This window comes from Strix uralensis, chromosome 1 (assembly GCF_047716275.1).
Source record: "Strix uralensis isolate ZFMK-TIS-50842 chromosome 1, bStrUra1, whole genome shotgun sequence".
Lineage (NCBI taxonomy): Eukaryota > Metazoa > Chordata > Aves > Strigiformes > Strigidae > Strix > Strix uralensis.
This window is the reverse complement of record NC_133972.1, coordinates 77,022,514-77,045,994: the sequence shown is the minus strand read 5'-3', so window position 1 is coordinate 77,045,994 and position 23,481 is coordinate 77,022,514. Positions and strand designations below refer to the sequence as shown.

General features: G+C 40.9%; 1 protein-coding gene across 7 annotated transcripts in view; it reads left to right on the top strand.

Annotated features, from left to right (window-relative positions):
* PHACTR1 (phosphatase and actin regulator 1) overlaps positions 1 to 23,481 on the top strand; it is a 318,012-nt gene that overhangs the window by 181,020 nt on the left and 113,511 nt on the right. For all 7 annotated transcript variants that reach the window (XM_074871786.1, XM_074871767.1, XM_074871795.1 and 4 more), the window contains one exon: positions 5,429 to 5,593. In XM_074871786.1, the coding sequence (XP_074727887.1) occupies positions 5,429 to 5,593 (165 nt within the window). The remainder of the gene's footprint in view (positions 1 to 5,428; positions 5,594 to 23,481) is intronic.

Below are 23,481 nucleotides of genomic sequence, written 5' to 3'. Positions count from 1 at the left end.
GCTGAAACAGGCAAGTGTAAAGGGGGAGAGATTCAGTTTATGGATACAATGCAAAGTGCTGCACACCTGGGGAGCAGGAATAATTGGCAGGGGTTTGGAAAATGTGAGTGCTGCTTAGCATGCAAAGGAAAGCTACTGACAGCCTCTTCATGGCTCATAAACTCACTACACCAACTCAGTCAGTGCCATTGCAAATGCATACATCCAGTGGGAGCTGTTGTCAACCAAAGAGGTAATCATCCTCGTTTGGCAAGACTGCATTTAGACTGCTGCATGCCATGCCTCCTCTTTCACGGAAAAACAGACTTTTGAGAAGTTAGGAAAAGTTTAAATGGGCAATTGAAATAGTAAAGGCAGGGCTGATGAAAATTAATTCCAGGTGCAAAGGGAAATTAAAGGGAAATAACTGAACAGATGATAATAGAAGAGCAGAAAACGAACCATTTTCTTGAAAGAAAAACAAGGTGTTTTTTTAATTGAAAGTGTTCCCGTTCAGGTAAAGAGAAGACATAAATGCTCAGCAATTAGAGTAGTCGTTCAGGTTTCCTGTCATTTCAAAAAGACACATGATGCGTCTACATCTTGTATTGAACAAAGCTGCTAGAATAAGGTATGTGCAGTCTGAAGTGAAGTATATTCAGAGTGCAGAGTTCAAAAGAAACCTTGCAACAGGAGTTTGTTGGAATGTAATCTGCAGAAGAAAGACTGGTTGGATGTGGATTGGGAATAAGGAGTATTATGTTGTTATTCTTTTTTATTTATGGAAAGTTATTGTCATTAAATAAAATGGCACATTTAGTTAATTGCATCTTTAGGGCCAAGGTTATTTTCAGCCTGTTACTACTGATTTGCGCAAATATAACAAAGCACAGAATCTACCTTTGTGAAGTAAATTGCCTGTTAAGATAATCATGTGTCTGATTATGAATGAGGAGTGTTAAGAAATGGTCTGAGAGAAAACCTAGTGTGATTACCAGTGAGGAAGGTAATATTAAAGATCATGGGTGGGACGGGTGGGCTTCAGCAATGAAATTGCTCTGTATACCTGAATGCGGTTAAGAGTGGGGTTTTTTTCTACAATGGAAGCTTAGGTATATTATGTATCAGCAACATTAACAGATGTTGTGATTCCCAGACAGATTTGGGAATGACAAAACTGGTTGTCATTCTCTGGGAAAACTCAAGTCATGCTGTCTTTGGGAGGGCTTTTGATCTGTCTGCTACGCTTCTCAAATCCAGAAAGTAGGTGACCTCTTACTGGACCTTCTGGAAATTAACACCCTATTGAAAGATGTGGGAAGCTCATAAGAACATACAGAATAGGTCTGAAATGGCCTGGCCTCTTTCTTCTTGGACTGTTTGGGAGAACTGCTTTTCAAACTGCACCTCCTCAACCTGCTGATTTTGTCCACGTCTGTCTCCATGCAGTATATTACAGCCCACAAACCTCAAAGTGACTTTAACCAGAAAAAAAACCCTCAAGCTGAGGGTTAGCTTCAAATTGAAAAAAAAAAAAAAAAAAAAAAGCAGGTAAAAGAAGAAATTAGCTTTTTAGACCTTTTAATGTTTTACATCTTTGTAGTATATTTCAATCATGTTTGTAAAATTTCTTTAACATCACCTGGATGCAAAATATTTTGCTTTGTGGTGCTTTTTCTCATTAAAACTAGAAGTCTTGCTTAAGCCCTTCAGTCTATATGAACTTAAAAGGTCTTAAGGCCTGCAGTAAAATGTTGAGAGCTATCTCACAGCCAAACCGGGTGTGAAAAGCGCTCAGGTTTAGTCTCCCCATTGCTATTCTGAGATGACAGCTCGGACAGAAGAAAGTGGGAGGGGAGTGCATCACCCTCTTGCCGTAAGTGCAGGTCCCAGCATCTCTCTGTGTCTCAGGAAGATGTTTCAGATTCTGGAAAAAATTCAGAACAAATGCCCAAAAGCACCAACTATCAGCAGCAACTGTGACCTGTAAATAGCACATTTGTGGTACCAGCCTCAAGATGAGACCTCACCAGTGTGACTGCAGGCACTAATGCACATGGCAGTTACCTCTTCCAGTTCAGCAGTCTGATCAAGCTGGGACTGCTGGGACTGCTTTCCTCTTTGAAGGCAAAACAAAACGACAACCAAAAAAAAAAAAAAAAAAGAAAAAGAAAAAAAGTGCAAGGCCTGGGTTGGTTTCCATTGGAGCAAGAACCACCTTTTTTGGGAACAGCAAGGGTGTGAAACCAGCCTACGGAGCCTGCTGTCAGCAGTGGGTGTCGCAGCCCACAGCCAGTCAATAGTCATTAGGAGCCAAAAAGGCAGAGAAACCTGGCCAACTCAAGTAAAAGATGCAGCAGTAAAGAAGAGTGCAGAAATCTGGCGTTTACTTCTCGCATCATGGTCTGCTTTTATTCTTGCTGTATTAAAACTGTCATGGCTTTATGCTAATGTAGTTCATTCCTAGCCAGTGATTATTACGCTTTGAATTAGCAGTGCTCTTGAGAGCATTTTTCATGAAAAAAAATGAGGTAGTCTTTCTGAGAAATAGGAGCAAGAGCGAAAAAGAGCTGTTACTTGCATTAGCTTGGAGCTGTGTGTGTTTCAAGAGAATGAAGGAGAAGGGCCGTGTTCATGGCTGATGGAGAGCACAGTAGGACTCCCAGGGCACAGATCCATGTGAGAGATGATACTGAAATTCAGGGAAGACCAGTCAAAATATGGAAGTGTTTTTGATGCTGTGTTTGGCTTTTAATGAAACTGCCCTTTGGGTAAATTCCTTTTGACTCCGATGTTAGTTTTGCTCGACTGTGAATCCGTACTCATTTACCCTGAATGGGAAAAGCTTCCTGGGGCAGTGAGAGCACAGCTGGTGTGGGACAAAGAGGATGTATGAGGAGAGAATCTTTAAGGGATGTCAGTTCTCCAGGGAATGGCCTCAGCAGTACCAGCTAGGACCAGCTCTCAAAGAGTTGTTGTTGCAACTCTGAGATTTAGTAAATAAGGCACTGGGGTAGCAGAAATTGTGGCCCAGTGATGGGGAAAAGGAGAGAGGGTGAGCAGCAAGAGGAATTTTAGTACGTTTCAGCTGTGCGTTTATGCAGCAGGAAGCCTAATTCAGCAGCAGTAGTGTGTATTCCCAGTTTGCTCAATGGGCCGCTTCTACACTCTATCCCCCAAGTAAGGCAGCAAAGGAAATAGCAGCAGCCCATTACTTTTAGTAACACCTCTAGAAGATCACAGCAGTGGAACACAGTGTGATCTTACATACTTTAACTAGAGGCATCTTAAAAATGGAGGAGGGGGAAAAGGCATGGTTTCTTTGGATCTGCGTGTAGAGGGAGGTGGTCTGCATCCCATGCTGGTCTTCAAAGCCCAGCAAGTTCCAGTGAAATCAGAAAGTATAAGGAAATTTCTGATTTCCTCTTCTTTTTACCCCATGGTTTGTTTACCATAACCAGGCAATTTCCAGCCTCAGTTTAGCATGTCCCAGGCCCTGTACAAGGCAGAGTTTTGTAACGGGTTCTGTGGTTAAGAAGGTATTTCTCTAAGCAGTCAGGCACAAAGAGCTGGAACAGAATGAAATGCTTTGGCCGGATTACCTTTTTTTCTTCTGCTTTAAGTGGAAAGAAGATGTTCTCAGAAATGTCTGTCTTTGTCTCCATTACCCCAAAGAATAGTTCTTTTTAACCGTTTCCACTGAAACACGGGCTGTCTGTCTTGCTGACTACCTTTTTTTTTCTCTGGAAAGTTATAGGCAGCTGTGTCTGGAAGTGATATTTTACAGGAAAAAGGATTGTGTTGCCAATGTTAAAAACAAACAAAAGAGCAATAACAAAATAACCAACCTTCTTGCAAAAACCTGAGGGGCTCAAATAGCATTTCAGTTTGGAGTTCTGATAATGAAACCTCCTTTGTGTTAGAAATTTGTCTCTGGCTGTTCCCATGAAAACCAACCTAAATTCAGCACACTTAAAGCTTTGGAAAAATTTCCATTGAGACACGTAAGAATTTGCCAGCCAAAATCTCTGGTGGTTCTGTCAGAGTGGAGTGGGTGTGCTCATCCTTTCAGAGCAATGTTTTTGCTGAGGTTCCTGAGCCCATGCTCATGGCTGAGGTCAATGCTTAATATACTAGGGATGAAATAGAAACAGTGGGCTGCTGTCTTCAGAGCAGGAGGGATGACGATCTGTGTCCTGTCTTTATGCATCCAGACTCTGTGTGTGCAAACCACTCAAATCAGTTTTACTGGCAGTGTCGCATTACAACACAAGCCTGGGAAATGGTATCCCTTAAAAAAAAAAAAACAGCAACAACTTAAAAAAACCCCACAAAACCCCCTCCTGTATGCTGACTGAATTATGCAGATGATTTTTTTTTTTTTAGGGAGAGAGTGCATGCTTCAGCCCAAGGCTGGGAGAGCGTATTGCAGCCCTGGCAGCTGTGTCATGGAGAGACCCTCTCTCCTGGGCTACTGGTACCTTCCCTGTGTCGATGTTTTCCTTTGTGATCCTGGCTTACCTCTTTCTGTGCCTCTAATCACAGGCATGTTATTTCTCAAAACTATCAGCATACATTTTCCCTGCAAATGTGAGGGGAGGACTATGCAGTGTAACTGCGCCAAGTGACCACCCCCAGACTTCTCTTGCTGTCATCAGGGAAAATTTTTTTTAAGTATTGAGACTATCATGATGTATTACAGTGTAAATGTTGCAGAAAGCTAATTTTTTTTAACAACAGAAGCTCAGTGAAAACCTGTAATCCCCCTAGGGAATTCAGCCTTAAGTGTGGAATTAAAATTCTCCAAGTCCCTGTGTTAAAAGTAAGTATAAGAATTGGAGGGGAATGAGTGAGCAGAAAAGTGGGACTAGAAGGAACCTTCTGAATTTTTAGCACATCTGTCACTAGGAAGTTCCTAATGCAGCCCCTTTTGTAACCCAGGCAGTTTTAATGGACATGGTAACTATACTAGAGGGTCATTATTTATCAGGGTCCTTGCTCTTGATAAACATTAGTTCATGGAAATGTCTCTTTCCATTGGAAAAAAAAAAGACTTGAAATATTTCTTTTTAGTAGTATCGCATCATTTTTTGGAGCTTTCTTTTCCCCAGTCTCTGTCGTGCTTCCCCAGGAATGGCTGGTGGATGGACTGCCAGCTGTCTAGAGCAATGCAGAAAAATTTGTTAAAGATTATAACTTTGGTATTGTAATAATCTATATTCCTTTTGAATCTGATTTTAATACTCATCTTTACAGTAGATTATGGATTCCACTGAAAGGAAAGAAAATAATGTTAAAATGATGACTACAGTTTTTTCCCTTTTTTCCTTTTCTCTGTAACCATGGAAAATTTTGACCATCTGTGTGGTTCTCTGATAATTTATTAAAGCATTTATTTCACTTTCCCCCCCCCTTTTTTTTTTCTCTCCTTTTCTTGCTGAAACTACAGCTGAGGAAGTGGAAAGACTGGCTGCAATGCGTTCAGATTCTCTAGTACCTGGGACTCATACGCCTCCAATCAGAAGAAGAAGCAAATTTGCTACTCTAGGAAGGCTTTTTAAGCCATGGAAATGGAGGAAGAAGAAGAGTGAAAAATTTAAGCACACTTCAGCAGGTAATAGTTGTGGTCGGGTTGGTTTGTTAATCTGGAACTGTTTGTTCAACACGGCTAAAAATCTGTAATGCAGCCCCAATTTCTATATGTTTTTAAAGGTTGAAGCTTGGCTTGGAGAGATTTCTCAGATTCTAAGAAATCTTTAACTTTGTTACCAGCTTTTACTTTTAAAAAACCTCAAACAGTGTGTTGGGTGCACTACAGTTAAAGCAGCGGCTCACCGAAGCTGTATATTCAGGTTCTGCTACTAGAGCTAGAAGGTAACAGGAGATTATGGGTAAAGGAAATGGCAGTATGAAAAGACAATGTTAGTGGAGGATTTAGTCACATTCAAACTCCTGTAAGAGCTAATAGAAGAGTGAGAAAAATACATAACAAAGGAGTTGACACTGTATTGAGTAACTTGTGTAACCACGAATTATTTGTTCCATTGGGCAGGAAAGATGTCACTTGTTTTCTGAGAAAAACAAATCTCTCTTTCTGCCACATCTCTCCTTCTACCATCGCTTTCTAACACTCCTAGTTTTAAGATTCTTTTTAATTAAAAAATAAGTACGGAAAACTGCAAAAACATGTTTTTATATTGTAAATTGATCTAAGCAAGAATCCCAGATTCAGGCACTGATGCACATGGTAGAAGTTTTAACCTGGCGTGTTTGTTTTCAAGCTTTGTGATCTATTTAGACAGTTTATTTTTTCTTTGTTCTTCCACGATAACTAATAATTACTCCATGTGGTTTTGCAAGTCTTGAGCCTGGATTGTCTGTGAGAAACATGAATTTTCTTCTGATTTCTTATTGTTCTCACTAGAACTAGAAAGCAGGGAGTGACTGTTTTGCTCCTTTAAGTGCCAGACGAGGCTTGAGTTACAGCCCAGTTGCTCTCTGACCTGTTTATTGCACAGTAGAAGCTTTCAGGCAGGGCTTGACTGTACCTTCTGGCACCCCGAAGCCTGTGCTCCTGAAAATAGCCCATAATTGCGTGTGAAGTCTCATTTAGCTAAGTGCAAATTCTTGCATGAGGTTAAATGCAGAATAGGGGTTTTCAGGGTTCATACCTGAAGGTGCTCTTTACTGTGTGCTGTTTAAGCTGCTCTCTGATTCGTCAGGCAAAGACTAATGAACTAGAATAGATGGCTGTATTACTCTGAGTGATGATCGTATTTTTTGGTTTCACAGCTGAGAACCTATTGTCACCAAAAATGACATGTTTCTGCAAAACAAAAGGCTTGTCTTTCATGTTCTCTATCAGTTGTAACCATAGTGCAATGTAGCAGGATTTCCATGAAAATCATACAGGTCTTAGGGATATGTGGATGCAGTGGTGACAACTACTTTGAAGCTAGTTCCAGCATGCTGGGTTAGTTGGTTACAACTAGGAGGATAACCACGGCAGTTCAGGACCTACCATGGATTGCAAAAGCCTGCAAAAGCCTGGTATTCTGGGAGCTGAGGCTGAGCAGCATACTGCTGTTTAGACTGATTAGTTTGAAGCTGGCTTGAATACACCTGCTCAGTCTGCTCTGGGCATTACAAGAAGTGTTACGTAGATTTGCCCCATTTACCAAAACATTTGGAAAGTACACAGTGATTAAAACCAGAGTAAAAACATGTATTTCATCTTCTCAGAGGAATAAGAAGCTTTACTAGATATGCCAGCATATCTCCTCCCCTAGTAAGAGGGACTTCAGTGGCTGAAAAACTAATTTAAAAGCTGGGTCTCCAGGTTGCAGAAATGTTTGTCGATTGTAGTACTGGGTTTTATCTCAGTTGAATCCAAAACCTTTCTTTTTTTAAAAAAAAAAAATCATTTCTAGTAAGCTAACAGTATCCTGCAGCTGCTCTGCAAAATTGGTATTCCTGTCAGCTCCCCTGCTACTAACTGCAGCAAAATTGACAAGGCTGTCAAATTTGCTGAGCACCCTGCAGGAGGCAGGGGGAGAGGTTTACTTCTGAACTGTACGAGAGCTGGCGACCCCACAGTTTCTATCATCCCCAACCCCAGGGAACAGGAATCCACCAGGATCCTACCAGACCCCCATGGCAATTCAGCAGCATTGGTTGAACCTAGAATGTGTAATACAAAAGATTTTACATGCAGAAAACTATCATTTTCCTGCCAGCATTTCCATGACCTCTCATCTAATACCTCTGATCTCACTGAGAAAATATATTTAATTTTTATAATAAATCAAAGGACAAGCTTGTGAGATGGCATAATGAGAGCCAGCATGAAACTTCGTAATACAGGCTTATTTTCTTCTAGTGCACTGATAAATGTGACACTTGGAAAAAAAAAATTCCCATTAGTGTCCTACAGGCATGCACCCAAGCTTTTCCACCTGCAAAGAACATCAGTAATTATCAAAAAATAAATACTAATACAAGTATTTTATTAGGCTCTTATTTGCTGCAACAATAGATTCAATTATTTTTAATGTCAAAAGTGGTAAGGGTCAAAACACATGACCTCATCTGTTTAAACTTCCTTTGAAATTAATGGGAGGTTTTTTCTGGGAGAGGACTGGAAGAAAGAGAGAGTCAAGCTGATATTTAAGGTTGAAAGGTTGCCTTTTTCTTGAGATTTCCAAGTGCTAACATTTTGTATCCATATCTTTATCAGACTAAAAGCTCTTATTATTTATTCAGAGATTAATGCTTTAAAACATAGTTCAGTGGACAAAAAAAACCTTTTAGGTAATAGGAAAAGTTATTTTCTGACACCTGGTAGTTGCATAAGATGAGATAGAAAATCTGTAATTTTACTGATGGAGGACCTTACCGTTATGCTTATTATATAAGTTCAGCACATCAATACTCATATTGGGATGTTGTAGTGTCACAAGTCCCCCATCCTCCGTCTTCATTATTGTATTGTCACTGACAAGCAGAAGGTTAAAAGAATGCACGTGTTTCATATACTTCATATGTTTATAGGTTACGTTGGTTTTGATAGCCCCATAGCGACTAAGCAGAAAGGTTTAAAGTCTGACATTGCCTTGGTGCTGACTTAGTCATGAAGGTGAAAGTCATGGTTTTTGATGCAGACATCTAATGCCTTTGCATTGCAGTTGGTCTGTCTGTGAGCATCATCATTAGGTATTTTGTAGAGCGGCCAGAGTGGGTAGAAGAGATCACGCTCTGGGGTGGTCTGCTGCAGATGGTAAGCACCAGATGAGCCTGCATCTGGGGTTTGATTTGAGCGATGTCTTCTGCTGGAAGGTGGAGTATTGAGGTTGTTCAAGGTATGCATCGTGAGTGACAGATGGGCTCTGTCTATGGTCAGGCTCAATCTCCAAGCAAAAGGGAAGGGAGATTATACTGTGTGAGGGATTCCAGTATACCACAGCAGGGCCAGAAACAAGTTAATTCTCACGGTAATCCTCCTCTTGGACAGAAGTGAAGCTCCCCCAGCACGAAGCATTTTTCAGTGTCAGGACTGCAAATCATTTTACCACAGAAGACCCTAATGAAAGTTCTTTGATGGACGCTGAAACTCCCACAGTACAATATAAACGCTTCTGACAGCGAAGTTTTATATACAGGAAGTTAGACAAAGAAATTAAACTCGGCCACAGTTGTTATTCATGCTATAGTCAAAAGTGTGGTGTATTTTTTTTAACTCACCTAAAATTTCATCTTGCACAGAAAGTATGGAAACCTTTATTACCATGGAGGGCCGAGAGCCCCTCACGGCTATGATAACTGACAGTTCTGGCTTTGGGAGCACAGGCAAACTTCTAAATGGCAAGATTATATCAGTTGATGGGATGGTTTCTCATGCCTGATAAGGAGCCCTCTCACTTATGGCAGAAGAAGCCAGGAAGAAACAGTGAATTTTCTTTGCCCAAGCATGTTTCCTTGGCTGGATGCAGCTGGGATGGCTCCAGCAGCCTGCACAAGGTTTTTAAAGCCACACTGGGCTGTCTGGGAATCAGCAAAGCCAATATCAAGAGAGAAGGCTGACTGTCTCCTCAGCAGACCTTTGTCATTAATACCTTGATCTTGTTCTGCTTGCCTTGATGTGAATTTGAAAAGTTTCTGGGTGTGCTGTTGTTTTATTGCAGGGCTGTATATGTGCTGGTGAAATGTCATTTCCTGGCCATGTTTTGGAGAAGGAAGTGCTTCTGAAATAAAGAAGCCTGAGGGAAGATGGGTTCTTCTCTTGCTTGAAATATTATTGAAGCTTTTTATCACTGTGTTCATCAAGAGACAAGTGCTTGCAACCTTTCAGCTGCTTGCAGGAGTCTGAATAGGGAAAAATGTCTTGTTTTGCCATTTCACATTTCTGGTGGCCTTCATTTTAAAGAATTGGTGCGTCTGTCTTCCCCCATCCTTGTTCCTCGAGTTGCAGTGCTCAGGCAGAGGGGAGGAGGAAGCATGTAACTTGTACTCTGAGGAAACTCATTGAAATGAGAAGAGGAAAACAGCGGATGGTGAGAAATTAAGTGGTGTGGAGAAAGCTCAGCTGTAAGTAGGAGAGGTAAGGGATTCAGCAACATTTGGGTTAGGTACGTAGACACCCTGTACAATGAGCAAAGTCCAGTGTCAGAAGAAAGCTCCACAGCTGCTCTATTGCCAAGCAGACAGTTGTCTGAGACAATCAGTAATATTAAAGAGAGAAAAGGAAATCTGTTGAACTCAGCCTCTCCTCCTAGGTACTTTTAAACCTCCATTTGTGTTCCAGATCCCCCTCCAAGAAATACTCCCAACTTTTTCCACAGGGCAGTGAGGACAGATCAGTCCCCCAGTGCCACAGCTCCCATCCCCAAAATCCGTGGGTGAGCTAGCGAGCTGTGTCCTGTTCTGTGGGCAAAGAATGACATGACAGTGACTTCCTAACCTTGTACTTGGGGTGCCCTCCTGAGAAGAGGGAAGACCTGCTCCTGCTTCATTTAAATCTTCGTTTGCTTAGTATAAAATTGTAGGGGTTGGTGTTCAGGAACCCGTCTCAGGGTGTAGGACTGGGGAGTTTAAAGGGATAAAGACTGGGGCTGAACAAAGTAGACCAGGATATCAGAAGAGCCAAGAGGTAAATCAGTGTGAGACAGGCATCATCAGTTGGGTCAGGGAAGGTTGGGTTGGGTGACGAGGACTTTCAGGGCAGGTTTGTTGGTTGATCTGCTGCCCAGGGGCCTTAGGACTCTCTTAATAGTTGTCTGTGCAGAGGATGACAATCTTCTCTTGCTAGCAGTTACTCTGTTAAACTAGAATAGCTGAGGTCTGCATGCTAAATGTAAAGATTGAAGCCCAATAGTGTGGACAGGGCCACAGAAGGGAGCACCTGGGTTTTTACAGTTTGCTTTTTAGGGAGAACATACATGCTCTTCCATTTACTTTCACTCAAGCCATTTAAAGAAAATCAAGTGTGCCAAAACAAAATCCATTCATGCAACCTTTAGCTGCCCCACTCCCAGAATCTGCATTAAAACAGCCATTCATTTTATGCTTAAATGCTATTTTTTTCACTTGCTAAGCCTTGATGCTTTGGTGTTTCCAACCAGGGATCTTTAAAAAGTGCTCTGTAAAAATGCATATGTCAATGTGTTTATATAAGTTAAGTCTCCCAGTCAGCAGAGGGATTGTTTAAATTTGGCAACGCTTACAGGCAAGGCCTTTCAATGTTTCTGATGAATAACAAGAAGAAAACAAAATGTGGGAAATCTGTGCAATTAGAGGAACTACTATTCATAAACCATACCCAGATCATTTTATTCCTACTGCTGATTATTTCTAACTGCAATAGGTAAATATTTTGAACTTTGCTTTCCAGAATATTCCAATCAGTAGAAATTCAATAATGTGTTGCCAGTGCTGCTTTTAAACCTTCCGACTCCCTTCTGCTTTGCCAGTGATTGCCTCTCATGTTTTCTCATGTAACTCTTGGGCTGTTAAACAGTCATGCTATTTGGGTGAGACCTTTGTCTGGGGAAGCAAAGGAGAAGCACAGCCTTGCCACTGCCTGTACTTTTGGGGAGGTGGTCTAGGGAGAAGATATTTTGGTTGGTTTTTCCAAGTGCCTGCTGCGTTATTGAAATCTATCTACAAAGATCCTATTTTCAGCCTGTACTTTGAAAGCAGTGGTTTTGTTTGGATCGGTAGCTAATAAGGGTAACTGTGTTTTAAAGCACTTCATGGGCCCATTCTGTTCTCCTGAATTTTGTTTAATAACTGCTGTGATCCCATGTGAAAGGTATTAATATTTCAGTTACAATTCCTCTCATACTTTTAGGCCAGACTATCTCTAGGTTTAGGTACGGAGAACTGAGGTAATTATGGTTTTTCTTCCTTCACCCTCATATTCTGATGTCTTGAAAATGTAATTCTGAATACCCGTTAAGAAAGACAGCGGGGTCTCTCCTGCAATGTAACTGGGTATGAAGTTACCCTGAAGCCTGAAAATACCCCAAAATCCTGTTCTCATCCATGACGAAGCCTCTTAATAAGACTGTGTAAAACCCCCAATGGTCCTTTTGATGTGAGACAGTGAGCAGGCAATGTGGACGCTGGTCCCAGCCAGGTATTTTTGCTGTGTTAGAGCAGCTCATAGAGCATTAATGTATTGCTGAAAATCACTGACCATTTCCAGGATGTTCGGAGAGGAGAGAGAAATGGTACGTAAAACTTAGTCCAGACTTCCAAACAAGAGCTCCAGTTTTATTAAACCCCAGCAACACAACCACTTTTCAGAGTTACTAAGTGTTTCTTTGTTCACTGTTTTGTGTATGTTTTGAGAGAGGTGCAAATTGTCATTCTCTGAAGAAAAGCATAATTTTGAAGGAACTTGGGCTGTTCATAAAAGCACATTGACTTAAGAAGATATTTTTATCTGAAGGAAATTCCAGAAAATAAGCATATTATATTTCAATATTTTCTAGGTGAATCATAGAAGCATTTTTACTCAAATTTACATTACTGTTTCAAATTTGAACTAGATATTAACAAGTGTAGCTAAAAATTTGAATTCCAAATATAAAATGACCTGACAGACAGGAAAACATTTGTATTTTAAATCTGCTGAAATATTACACTGCTTGAGCTCAAGGACTGAATAAAAAATTGAAATCCCTTTTCAGTTTTATTTTTTGCATTGATCCAAAATTGCACACTTGATGTATTCTTAATTTTGCAAGTGAAAAAAAATATATTCTAGATCTAAATGCAGATTGCCTATAGATTCTCCTCGCATGCACTAACACTTTCTTAATGTCTTTTGAGAAGCTGGCCAGAACTTGCACCAAAATTCATGCAAAACTATAGGCAACTTTTTAAAAATCTGACCTTTTGCCTTTATAGAGAGGGAGCAAAACTAACCAGTGTATCTGCTTACTGCAGTGGAACCAAAGATCCACAGAGATTTTTAAAGCCAGTGGTCATTTTCAGCCCAAAGTGCATGGTGTCAGAAGAGCCTTCATAGCAAAGGAAAGCAGTGGGTGATGTTTACTTCTTTATTGCTGGAATTATAAATTATCAGTGTGCTTAGATTTGCCATTTGAAGCAGATTAAAAGAATTCAAATGCATTTGGAAGTTGCAGATCTGATTTTTACACAGAAGGCAATTAAAGCAGTTGTCTATTTTTATATTTGAATTGCAAAATGGAAGCTCCTGGTTCAAAAATGAGGCCTGTAATCACTCCCCTGGGACCATGTATTCCACTACAGAGCAGCATCCTTGTGTCTTCCTGAGATCTGCTGCAGAACATTTCCAGGGTTTAAGAAGTGGACTTTGCTTAGCTGAACTGAAAAATGCGTTTTTGGATTATTCTAGCCTTGTGGCAGCTATAATGGAACGTGTGGGACGAGGCCCTTAAATGTGTCACTTCTTACAGGAAAGGGATGTTTAATGAGGCCGTTTGGTTTTAATGCTAATTACATTTCCAGCTGCTGTGAAGATTATATGAGGCTGCCCAAACTGTAATGCTGCAACATAATTCTACAACAATGCATTCCTGTTAAAATAATAGAATAATACAATTAATCCATTAGAGAATTTACAGCTAATTTTGAGGATTGAAAAATAGATGCTGTTAATAGCATAAGCTTCTGCATGGCATATGGATTAGAGAACAATATTTGTTGGGGGTGTTTTAAGAAGTGTTTTACCAGCGAATCAGCAATAATGGAATATCTGGTTGGGGGAGAGAGAACGAGCGTGTTTGGAAGAAGCTCATTCTTGTGTAAATAATTGTTGTATATCCTCAGCTGCTATTGCCATGACTCATGAACGTACAGTCTTCATCAGACTGGGTCCTCACAGATTATTTTAGAATGCTTTCTTTTAACAACAAAATGCGTTGAAGCTGCTTTTTATTTTTAGATTACATTTGAAGCATGGAAATTAATAAGTATTTCTCCAACTGATGACATTTATTCTTCAGGTTTTCACTACACTTTTTAAAGATACACGGGAAAATAGCAACATTTCACAGTGACATGGAGCCACGAGGCATCTGGTCTGTGATGAGAACAAAGACAGCAATCGTGGGCAGCTGTAGCGCCAGGTTATCCCAGTGACCCAAAAAAGTGGCAGGTCCTTTCAGGCAGGATGCTGGCTGGTTGCAGGATCCTGCTTCTAAGCAACTCATGCCCCGGGTCATTTTTATTATTCCATCAAAGGAACAGCCATTGAATATTGCCATGCAAATTTGTCATCAGTCAGTAATCTATGTTGTGCAGGTGCATGTCTTGAGACTCAGCAGAGTTTACCGGTGGCACTGCAGAGGCTGGGTGCTTCAGCTGGTTAAATCTGCTCAGTGACTCCACCGGTGCCCCCACGCTTTGGTCAGAGGTGAGCATGGTCTTCTCACTCCCAGAACAACAGGGAGGAAACCCTCCCCTGCTGTTCAGAGACTGCTGCCAGGTAGTTTCCAAGATGGAAATTTGTTAGATGTCTTCACTTAGAAGCGTTATTGAGGAAGTTTTATTCCTAGAATACTGTTTTGCTCTCGCTTAGTGTTTCTCACAATGGGAAAATGAAGCAGGAATCCCTGAGGCCAGCATGGCGGTACCTCGAGTGAGCCCTACTGTGTTAGTTTGTATTAGGGCTTGTTTATACGTTGTAACTTGAATTATTTAAACCATAAATATGAAACAGATTAGTTATATCACCATAAACCCTTGGGTGGATGCTTATTCAGTTCATAAACTCATTCATTTTATTTTAATTAATTAAGACCAATTCAGTTCTGAATTAAAATGTCCACACAAGTGTTTAATGTGGCATTGGTGATCCTTCTTGAATTACTTAATTCAGATTGCTTTTCCTGAGTGCCCATGTAAGCAGCCACAGGAGCTAGTGTGCAGGAAAGAGTTGGATCAGGTAACTACCTGAGCTGCTACAATAGATGGGAGTTAGAGGCTCTGTTCAGTGAGAGCTACACCTGGTCACTTGCACTGACCCGAGGGACTAGGCAAAAGAAGTCCAAGGTGGTGATTAGAGCATTTAATGAAGAGAGAAAGCTGTTGCGCATTCTTCCAAATTCTGCTGCTGACCCATCCCAGTCTTGTTGCAATGACTACAGATTATTATACTCTTAAGTACTGCAGGGCTTAATTGCAATTTCACCAGGTCTCTTATTTTTTTTGGTCAACCTGTCCATGTGTAGGGTTTCTTCAGAACTGCAGCTCAGTAAGTCAAGTCATTCAGAGACAATCTTGGATTGAAGTAATAAAAAGGATTATTAAAAACCGCATGTGACTGTAGAAGAAAGCCTTGGTAACCAAAAGCATGGAAAACAAATTCTCAAATTCTTTTTAGAAATTAAACTCACTATATTGAAGAAACAGATTTTCTGAATATTTATAATTTGCTTTATTGCTATGAATTACATTTTCAGAAGAACGTTTCAGTTCCATAGTATGGTGTCTGTATAAAGATTGGAGTAGTTAAAAATAAGACTTACTTATCTGTATAGGCCAAAGATATAATACTGTGTGTTGTTAACTGCATCAGAGTTGTTTATTATCTACAGGATGTCCCACATTTTTAGATTAAAGTAGCGGTAGAATAGATCCATTATGCTGAACATCACTCGCTATTCCTTTTGTTCTTGCTGGAGTAGCAGGTATCTGTTTCTAGGCTGAAAAATGGAGCGTCTCAGTCTCTTATTTTGCAGCTGAATATGTGCATGTAGATTTTGAAGGAACAGACCTTAGTTCCTCTTAAAAAGGTTTTAATTTGATAATTAACACTCTTGGTCCTTTATATCTTCAGAGCTCTATATGCATCTCTCCAAGTTAATCAGACACTCACAAACAATTCTGTTTATCAAAACAGGCAGTAAAAATCATCCCTTTACTGTGATGAATCATACTTTTTCTACTTAACCAACAGCATTATTTGCCTATTTTAAAAGTGGAGTTATTAGGGAATTTGTTTGCCACTAGCTACTGCTTGAGCTTGAAAACACCAATCCCTCACCTCCTCATGTTTTGCAGGAAGCTCGTGGTCTCCATGTGCTCTTCATTAATTCCTTAGTTAAAAGTAGCACAGGGCTGACAGCTGAATGTGCATAGATAAGCAGTACTCTGAGGAAGGTCCAAAGAGTGCCCAGATATGCTTCTGCCTGACGGCATGTATTTGTGCTGAAAATGGTTGACAGTGGGTTTGATTTTTCTTCCTGCTGAAGCTGATGTATTCTCCCTGTCTTCACTGGGCACAGGGTGCCTGGCAGGCAGTTGCTGAATACCAAAAGCCTTTGCTCATATAGACAGGCCATGAAGGCTTCTGCCAGCTGCAGAACACTGCTGGTGCTTTATTCCCAAAAGGAGACCATGGGAGTCAGTGGGTGCTCAGCTCTTTGCAGTAGTAAGCAATGTGTTTGCAGGCCAGAATGTTTACAGGATGTGCACGTGTACTCAAAACTCACCCTTGTAGCCTTTTATATTTAAGTTCTGCCTCAAGACACTTTGAAGCCCATGAATTTTCTGTCGCCTTCATCAAGAATCAATACTGCATTTACAGTTCTGTGCTGGCACTTACATTTTCAAAACTGTAGATGTACCTCTAATAGCCTGTGTGCTTTATGGACCTGATCGAAAGCCCCATAAAAATGATCGTTAGCTTCTCTCTGGTTTTCATTGGCATAGGATCAAGCCTGTATTAAGTAGTTATCGTAGCATTCCTCCCAATTTCATATCTAATGAGAAAATATGCTATAGGTGGATTAAACGTCAGTTAAAAAAAAAAGATGTAGTTGGCTGTGAGTGAAATATTCAGATGGCATTTGGACTAAAGTTTAGATATGCCTGAGCGGTGCTGTTTTTTCTCACCAGCTACTGACTTCTTGTACATCATCTCCTGTGGAGGATTTTAGTTTATAGTTGTGGGGAAAAGCAACTCGGTAATTCCATGAGCAACAGAACTTACAATACCAGATTTTGTATGGGTTGCTCCCTCCTGGATCTTTTGCTGTTTAATCATGAGCCTAGGAGTGGCAATTTGGATCAGTTTTCTCTAACCAGCCTCCTAGTTCTCTGAGCTTTAGAAACATAACAAATTTATGGTCTTTCATTCTGCCACCAGAGTTGGCCGAAGTTGGAAACTGGTAGCGAAGTTGTCAGCTAGGGCAGAAAAAGACAAGAAAGCCGGTACTCCTGCTAGAAATACGCAGGAAGGTATGGGAGAAAACGGGCATCTGCTGGCTGGTACGGAAAAGGGTAGTTTGGCTGTTCTGGTTTTAGACTGGATGATGGGTTTGGAAGAGTGGCAACATACCTGCCATCCTTTTACAACCTCAGTATTGACTCCAGAATGTGTGGAACACCTCTCATCAAATGTACTTCTGTAAGGGAGACAAGGATCAGGACAGGGAACTTCTGAGAAATTGTTTGGGATTTTATGATCAGTGGAGAATCCTCACTCTTCCGTTTGATTTGAAAAGAGGGAGGTAGGAAGGAGAAGGTATCATTGACATGGCATTATTTGGAGGACAGGAATTAGACATCAGTAAAATTATTATATTTGCCTGTAACTAATTGTATCATAGTTGCAGTCTTTTCACGAGGAGAGCTGAGAATGCAAGAAACTTTTCCGTTTTTAAAATTGGGAAGCCTTCATTAGCTGTGCTCCAAAGAGAACCTCATGCTACAGTGCGTGCAGGGGAGGGCAACAAGTCAAAACAAGGAGGGAAGAGAAAAGTCAGAATCATGGCAGCCACCTTTGCAGGTGCAGTGACAAACCTGAGTGCATTAGCACTGTCCTGTTAAGCATTTCAGTGCTCCTTGCAGCATGACGGAGCTCTGCGCCACCCCTTTGCCCCTTGGTGTTAGCCAGTGCATGAATGGCATTCTGCAGGCATTTGTGGGGTTTGGATCAGACCCTTGGGAGAGGGAGGGAGGTTTCTCTGCAGACAAACGAATGCAGAACTGTTGGAGTTTCGTGCATTCGCAGTGAAGCACAGCAAGAAGGCAGGTGTCTCCCAAGGTGGAGAAGAGGCATGTCAGCTTACTCATTTCTTCTGATTTTTTCCATTGATCTTGAGATTTGTACAGACGCTGTGCAACAACATCTGGAACTGTTTGTGTGCTATCCCTTGCTTACTGATAAGTGAAGGTGTGTTTCCTCAGTCTTCTCAGTAGCTTTCATAAGCAGTCAGGCTTTGGCCATCCTCATCCAGGCTACCTGGGACACTACCTCAGAAAATGGTTATTTTTATAGTTCTATGGTTTATTTTCAAGAACTTACAGCCTGTCCCATTAGCTATGAAGAGCACAAAATCAGTCAAGAGCTAAGATTCTGAATTCTACAAATAGAGGACATTTCTCAATATTTGATCCTAGTAGGTCACAAACCTCAGTAATTACTCTTTGCATCATGTCTCATTCAGCCTTTGAATTAATAGTATTGGAAATACTATGGGTGCCCTAATTAGCTTGGAATGAACAATGTCAAAGGCAAGGGGTATCTTGATTGTAGAATAAATAACTGGCCTACTTGTTTTTCACAAGACAGGTGAATGCCCACCATAACCTCTGCCATCCCTTACTACTGCACAGATGTTGTGTTCGCTGGTGATGACCCAATAATTTAAGAACTCTATAAATCTTGTCTGGCTTTTATTTACTTATTAACTAGAGGATAATTATATTTTTTTATCTCAGTAATCTCATTCAGCTTTTGCTGCAGCTACTTTTTTCCTCTTAGTGGGAGTAATTCATGTATGAAGAGCTCTTAGACCACCACCATTGCCAGGAATGGGTGTACTGTAAAAGCCTCAGTCCATCCTAGAAGGGGAGCTCAGTGCTATGGAGAAAGGTTTCCTTCTGCCATAATGGGATAATTCACAGCAGTATGCACTGGCCTCTGCCAAGATCTGGTCCATGTTGCATCTACCTCTCTGCAGAGACAGGGTAGCATCGGAGCACTTACTATATATGCTTACAGTATTTCTTGGTGTGCCTATGCACTGGTATACAACATGTGTCTTGGTAATTCACAGAACTCTGTTCAGAGCAAAAGTGAAAATTACTACAGAAAATTCATGTATATTTGTTTATGAATTTAAAAGAATTAAATCAGTAACAGCTACTTTTCTTAATTAGTGTGGATCTAAACTGGCCCTACAGTCAGTCATTGTTAATCCCCATAACACAGAACTCTTATCATGTTGGCAGCACTGATGCAGGAGCTCTAGCACATGTACTCATCCCTTGTAGTAACCAAGTCCATACACTGTCTTTTATTTAGATGTAATGTTTACACCCCAGAAAGCTTGTAGTTTGGAATGGCTACTTCTAACTATTGATGTTGACTTTTTGCATCTGAATCTGCAAAGGCATTTGTTCTGAAATGAGAGGCCAGTGACGCTGTGGTATTTCTGGCATTAATGTGCAGACAGCATTTCTGCAGGCTAAAATGCACTGCAAGTAGCTGACAAAACCAATCAAAATCCCCCCATTTGTTAGTCTAGCAGATTAGTTCATTTTCTGATTTCACTGCAAGGGTTGTGAGACTGGCTTAACTCAACTGCCCTCGTTTGAGTGACTGCACTTAGATCAAGCCAGGTCTCAGCTGTTGTCATTCATAGTGTCACACCTTCTGAACTCATGCATCTGAGGCTTCAATTGGTGCTACTGAATTAACAAATTTAGTGCTAATTCACATTTTGGTCAGGATGTTTTTGTTAGGATTCTTGCATCTGTTGAGAGGGAGTTAGCTGAGCTCTTCTTGCAGAAGGTCATGAGCCAGCTCCCTGCCACTACCTCCCATCAGTTGGGAACCATTGACAGCATCCCATGGGCTATCCCGTGTGCTGACACCTGAACCTTGGTTTCCAGAGGACCGGAGCCCCTGCTGCCAGTGAAGAGGTAGCAATTTTACAATTTATCCCTTGGCTTCTGGCACTGGTTCATTTGCTGAACTGAGCTGGCTCTGAGCTCTTCAGGGTAGTCATGACATCTTCCTCCTGGAGTCCTGATCATCAAAATGACAACTGAGAAAAAGAAGTTGTATTTGACCAGGATCTTCGGGATTTATCTCTGGAATTACGTGCCCTGAGGGAGAGAGTGTCTTTTGTGTGGTATCTGTTGTCTTGGTAACATGGTTTCATCCAGGAAACACCATGTGTATTTCAGCACCCTTGATACCCTGTGCTGCAATAGGAGTTATATTGGTCTGTTTTCTTTCCTTGCATCCCTAGAAGGGGAAACCATAAAAATGAACGTTGCAAATACACAGGATAGAAGAGCCACAGGGGAAGAGAGCTGAGACGTTCCCCTTCTGTGCTAATTGAAAATATGCCAAATCATAGTTCACTGCACAGATAAACAGGAGAAACAGAAGACGGGCTTTGAGGATTGCACTATCTAATAAAACTCAGCAGTATCTCCAGAAGAGCAGAGTGCTCTCTCAGCCAGTGTTAGAGCAAACATGGTACTGGTATGCATATTATGAATAAATTGGTGGGCATCCTTGGTCTGAAATTCCCTGCAGATTAAGATGAATAAAGCGATAGCTATTCCAAGCACATGTGGCAAGGTATGGGCAAAATGAAGTACTTCTGCTGCTGGTCTAATGATGTCTCTTGTGCTACAGGGAAGCTGGATAAAAAGAGGGCTAATATTCAGGAGCCCTAGATCCGTATTATAGTTGATTTGTACCAAGTAGGGTAGACTCTCCCTATTCATGTAATACTTGATAGTTCTGTACAACCTTTATATGCTTATGTCCTACTTTTTTCCCTAGAATCTATACACTTGTTTGAGCCCTGTCCTTCACTACATTGCCTCCCTGCAACAGATGACGTAGGGCACTTTTTTGTCTAAGTCCTTGGTAAAGTTTCATCACCTTCAGTGACAACAAGCCTGACCCTATGAAAAATGTAATGAAGGCAGGAGGCTTTCTGCTGCATATCTAGGGCACTCCCATTAGCGAAAAAATGGTTTTAAGTAATGCTCTCAAGGAAAGAAGAACACAAAAAAAATGCATGCGCATTTATTAGAGGAGATAACTATGGAACAAAATTAATGTTGTTGAATAACAAAGGGGAAATTGTTTACAAAATGCTGATTTCTGGGTCATCATTTGCTTAATTTTTCCTCTTTTGCTTTGCTTGAATAATGAAAATACATTGGTCCCATTAGTCTCCAGATGATCTTTAGTCATTTCCATTTGTTAGTTGCTCATGTGAGTGTTTCCCAAAGTCTTTTGAAGTGGGACTACCTCTGTGTAGGAAGAGAGTCTCAAGAGCCACCTCTCATCTTGTTCCTGACTCCATGGCATCCCCATGGTAATCGAACCAACTGCTTATGTGAAAAAGTAATATGAGGAAACCACTGAGGCAATTTTAGCTGTCTCTTAATGAAATGTAACAGCTGGAAATCAGGAAGAGCATGAGCATCATGGGACCAATCAGCCCTCTGTGGAGAAGCAGTAAGTGCTGTGTAAACCACAATCAGTATGTCTCTGACGAGAGCAGCACTGTACTGAGTGGGTAGCTAATACTATGGTGAAATGCTTAAATCCAAACACCACTTTAATTAAATTTCACTAAGTATTAGGCTAGGAAATATAAATTAAGGAGTCGACAAGATTTTAAAAAATTGGAACCAATCCTGGGCTGACGTGAGTACACTGACCTGTGTCTTCTTGCCATCTGCCTGAGATCATTTTCGTGCCTTAGGATATCCTCTCCAGCCAGTGGTCCACTGTATTTTGGGCTGCTTTCCATTCTTTCAATACTGTCTGCTTTGAGATTGCTCAAAGTGTACCCCTGGAGGATTTTGTTTTGTTTTTCCATACTCCATATCATGGGAAAATCCTTAAGTCAGCAGCTTCCTCACTATAATGCAAGATGGGTCTCCAATTCTTCCCGCCAGAAATGTTCCAGACAGACATTGATGGTATCGTGTTCACTGCAGGAATTGACGGCAGAAGACGACCTTACTCGTGGCAGGAACAGAGCATGCACAAGAGACGTGGGGTGGTTCATCACTCGCTTTTCAGCCCTTTTACATCAGGTGAAATGCCTACAGAAGTCCTGGATCTGCCCAGAGAATAACTCCCACAGTGAAGAAACTGTACGAGTGAACCAGCAGGGCCTTGTCCAAAGCTGTGCTCGCAAGCACTTGCCGTTGGGTCTCTCAGGCAGGCAGCTAGGCCAGGCTCTTGGCTCGCAGTATTTTCTCAGCTTGTCTTCTGACCTGTAGCCCAGTGGGCAGTCTCGGAGAGCACAGATTGCCTTAAAGTCATGCTAGCCACAGAGCAGTGCTAGGCTAAGATTTCACTTCATTTTGCAGTGCCCTTTATGAGAGCTACATGTGATCTTTCCCATTCTTTCACGTAGTTAGCACCAATGTCATCTGGATAACACAAAGCAGCAAATAACAACTGGCTTTTGCTTACATAAGATCAAGTTGTACTTTGCTTTACACCTTTATTCCAAATACCTCCGGTCCAGTTTTGCTTGCAGTTATGTCTAGGTATTTCCTGTTTAATCCGTCAGGTTGGGTAACCCTGGCATTGTAAATAAAAGCATAAATTTTGCCCCAAACTGCATTGTTCTTCCAGTCCATTTTAGTCTGTTCAGCTACATGTCTTTTAATTGTCAAGCTAACTCCTAAATTGAAGTGAATCTGTGCTCAGTGCTTGAAGATAAGAAGCAGGGGGCAGACAATATACTATTTCTAAATGAGGAACAAAGGTGGAGTCTGAATCACGACAACAGGAGGACAAACGGCATGAATAGGTATCTAATATATATTTCTGTGATTATTTCATATTCACACATGCTCACATGCACTCATTCTTACTTTCCTCTTTCTAGTTTTAAAAACCTAGTCAAAATCCATATACTGAAGATTTGTAGTGCATAAATTATATTTTGACAGGACGTGCTAGGTGTGGATTGATGTGAGCAATTACTCTATGAGGTTAAGTGTGTTAAGAAACACGTGATCATTCAACTGAGTGAACCATCCAGAGCAGTGTATTCAAGGGCAAATATATATATGTGTGTGTATATATATAGAATAAAGATACTGTGTAGCTCAACTGGAGCAAGTCAGACAGGCATAAAATGGTGTATGTTCTAGTTCTTATTAGCCATGTTTTATTTTAATTTCTTATTTTTGCTATATAATATAAAAGCCATTCCCATTCTTGGCCGTTTGTAGAACTTCTAGCCTTGGTTATGTAAACATATGCATATTTTATATTTTAAATTAAATTTATGGGTTGGCTGACCCTGAGTAGATGTGAAGGCAGTGGAGCACATAATAGTAGTAGGTTTCTGTTTTCATCTTCTAGCTTTGAAATGAGACATGAGTAATTTAGGGTCTTCTTTCTTATTTGATTATTGCTCCCCAAAAATACGGACAATAAGAAGTCTCTAACAAGTAAAATGTTTTGCTAGGTTTGTAAGGCTCCTAGTGATACAAAATAGCTGTGAT